General features: G+C 42.5%; 1 protein-coding gene across 1 annotated transcript; it reads right to left on the bottom strand.

Moving 5' to 3' along the window:
• Window positions 1-954: 954 nt before the first annotated feature.
• On the bottom strand, window positions 955-2,416 carry KCNJ1 (potassium channel, inwardly rectifying subfamily J, member 1). Its single transcript, XM_004689102.1, has one exon. The coding sequence runs from the start codon at window positions 2,378-2,380 to the stop codon at window positions 1,262-1,264; it is 1,119 nt and encodes a 372-aa protein (XP_004689159.1). The 5' UTR covers window positions 2,381-2,416; the 3' UTR covers window positions 955-1,261.
• Window positions 2,417-2,774: the final 358 nt, after the last annotated feature.

Below are 2,774 nucleotides of genomic sequence, written 5' to 3'. Positions count from 1 at the left end.
AATCAACATACTGACAACATTTTGATTCATAAGCAGCTTTGAGTACCACCCTTTCCAGAATACATTCATCACAAAGTAGGTGGGAAGTGAACAAGACATTCACAGTAAAATCTTCCCCTAAAGATTGACCTCTATAGTCACTTGATCCCTTTTAGGAAGATGTGGTGTTAACCCGATGGGAAAGAAATGGGGAGGACTCTCCTCATGGTGAGGTCACCTCCATTTCTTTCCCTTTCAAGCTCTTCCCAGCAACAACATTTCAGTACAGCATAAAAACACAAGATGTTCTTTTTCTCAGAAGTATTACTACTAACACTTACTTCTAAACTGACTTGGCTCCTTCAAACTCTCATTGAGTTCTTAGAAGAACAAGAAATACTCTTTGGACAGATTAATATCCCTTTATGCCATTTAATGCAAATTGGAAGAAATATCACCATGGTTTTCAAAGCAAGCTTGCTTTCTTGTAGGAAGAGGTCATCAGGATTCTTGAATGGTGACTTGGCCTCTGTCTAATGGACCACAGGAGGTCACTTGGGCTTTAGCACACAGAAGCCATAAAACAGGTTGGACTCAATGCCCAGAGTTGTGGGTGCTTAGAGATGCAGAGTCCATAGGCAGAAACTGCCCTGCACTCCTGAAACACAGAGGGTACAGAATAAAGTGGTAGCTCCAGAAACTAGGGTCTGAGAAGACAAGAACTTCTCAAATGTTCTTGTCTTATAATAGATGACATGTTTTAGTATCATCTGTTTCATTGACTTCTTGTGTAGCCATCCTCTCCTATTGCCTTTGGTTCATCTCTCCCGACACAGGAGACCATTTTTTCTTAGTAAAAGCCAATGTTAAAATAGCAGTGACTTCTTTCCTATCAGTAGAATCAAAATGAGGATAGTGTTTCCCTGATCCTAACTCCAGCTCAAAATTTTTTCAAGAGGATTTCATTTGGCCTCTCCCTGAGATTTTTGATGATTTTCACTATTCCCTTCAATACTGCATGATTTCAAATAATCATTCAAATTCCAAGGAAGCTCTGGGGCTCCCTATTTCAGTTTCATAAAAATATGCTGCTTGTTTAATGCAGTTGCCTTTTCGTGATATGTCTCTTGTAGAATCATGGTTATGGGGATCGGGGGTATGGGTCTGACAGACTTGGAACCCTCTTGTCCATTTTCATACCCCAGACTTGCTGATTGCTTTATCATCTTCTAGTCATTAGGTGCCTTTGCCACTTTGCTTTACTAGTGTTAAAAACTCACTGTCACATTTTAGTGTCATCTGTTTCATTGACTTCTGATAAGATGAAGTTGGGGTTATCGTAGCCTCTCTTTGCCCTGGCTCTGGCATCCTTCTCATTATAAAGGCACATGGCACAGTGAGGGGTCTCTACCTCCACTGTCTTGCTAAAATTATGAAAATCCACTCGGTATTTCCCTTCCTTGGTCTTGGATACTATGGGAGCAAAACGGTAGCCCCAAAGCACCTCCTCTGGGACATAGGATGTTCGAACTTGGCAGGTAGCACTGGTTGATTCCACGGTGCCATCTAAAAACACCACTAGTTCAAAGTCCTGCTGGAGGAGGGTTTCTGCGGCCATGTGGAAGAAGGGACTATTGTGGTCGATGACGTGGTAAATGGTCAGTGGAGAAATAAAGAATAAATTCTCATTCCCGGCATCCACTACAAAGTTGATATTGATCTGGTCCAAAATAATGGTCTCTCCTTCAGGAGTGACTGTGGTCTTCAGAAGCTTTCCATATATGTGACTGCCAATAAGGAGACTCTTCCTAAGATTAGCCACTCGGATCAGGAGACAGAGCTTTCCACCCCGCTTGCTAATCACTGCATTCTTGCTGAATGTGATGGTCTTGGCACATTTTTTGGATCTGGAGATTTTTGCTAAAATGGCACCACACATGAAAGAATTGATGATCACCCCAAGGATAGACTGGAAGATAAGGAGGAAAATGGCCGTGCCACACTGCTCTGTCACACACCTGAAGCCATAACCAATGGTCACTTGAGTTTCCAGTGAAAACAGAAATGCTGAGGTCAAACCATTAATGTTTTCCACACAAGGAGTATGATTGACAGAAGGATGGAACTCAGGGAGGTCTTTGTGAATGTAGGCTACTGCGTACCACAGGAGACCAAAGAGGAACCAACTCCCCAGGAAGGCTGTGATGAAGATGGTCATTTTGTATCTCCACTTGAGGTCAAGCACAGTCGTCCAGATGTCCACAAAGAATATAAACCTCGACTGAGCATTCAGATTGCCAAACTCTATGTTGCATCTCCCATCCTTGGAGACCAGCCTCGCTCTTTGCCGAGAATGTCCCAAAATTCGAGTGACAAACCATTTCCGAAGATGTTTGAACATCCTTTCTGTCAGCACCCTGATCTGAAAACACACCAAAGGGAAAAAATTGTGGTTATGATGACAGTGAACTAGGAGTCTTGGATAAAGATCTAATTAGATACGAAAAGAGTGTGCAAAATGACTTGACTTGGACAAGCTGTCGAGTTAATTCTGGATACACAATACTGTTTCCAATAGAAACTTTGCACTCATATCACTTAATTATACAGAGGAAAAGTAATTGCAGAGAGATAGAAATGGAAGGAACCTAGGAGAGCATATATCCAAGTGTTTCCTAACCTTCCTTGGTCTCACATACCCTTAAAAGTTTGTGATAGGCCCTCCCTGGTGGCGCAGCGGTTTAAAGCACTGCACTAAGAAGCTAAAGCCACTTCCGCCTGAGTTCGATACCCGC

This window comes from Condylura cristata, unplaced genomic scaffold, assembly GCF_000260355.1.
Source record: "Condylura cristata isolate star-nosed mole 26May11 unplaced genomic scaffold, ConCri1.0 scaffold00025, whole genome shotgun sequence".
Classification (NCBI taxonomy): Eukaryota; Metazoa; Chordata; class Mammalia; order Eulipotyphla; family Talpidae; genus Condylura; species Condylura cristata.
This window is presented reverse-complemented; position numbering and strand designations above follow the sequence as displayed.

What these genes read in the sequence shown, in the direction of transcription:
- KCNJ1 (XM_004689102.1), bottom strand. Translation starts at nt 2,380, where the DNA reads ATGTTCAAACATCTTCGGAAATGGTTTGTCACTCGAATTTTGGGACAT.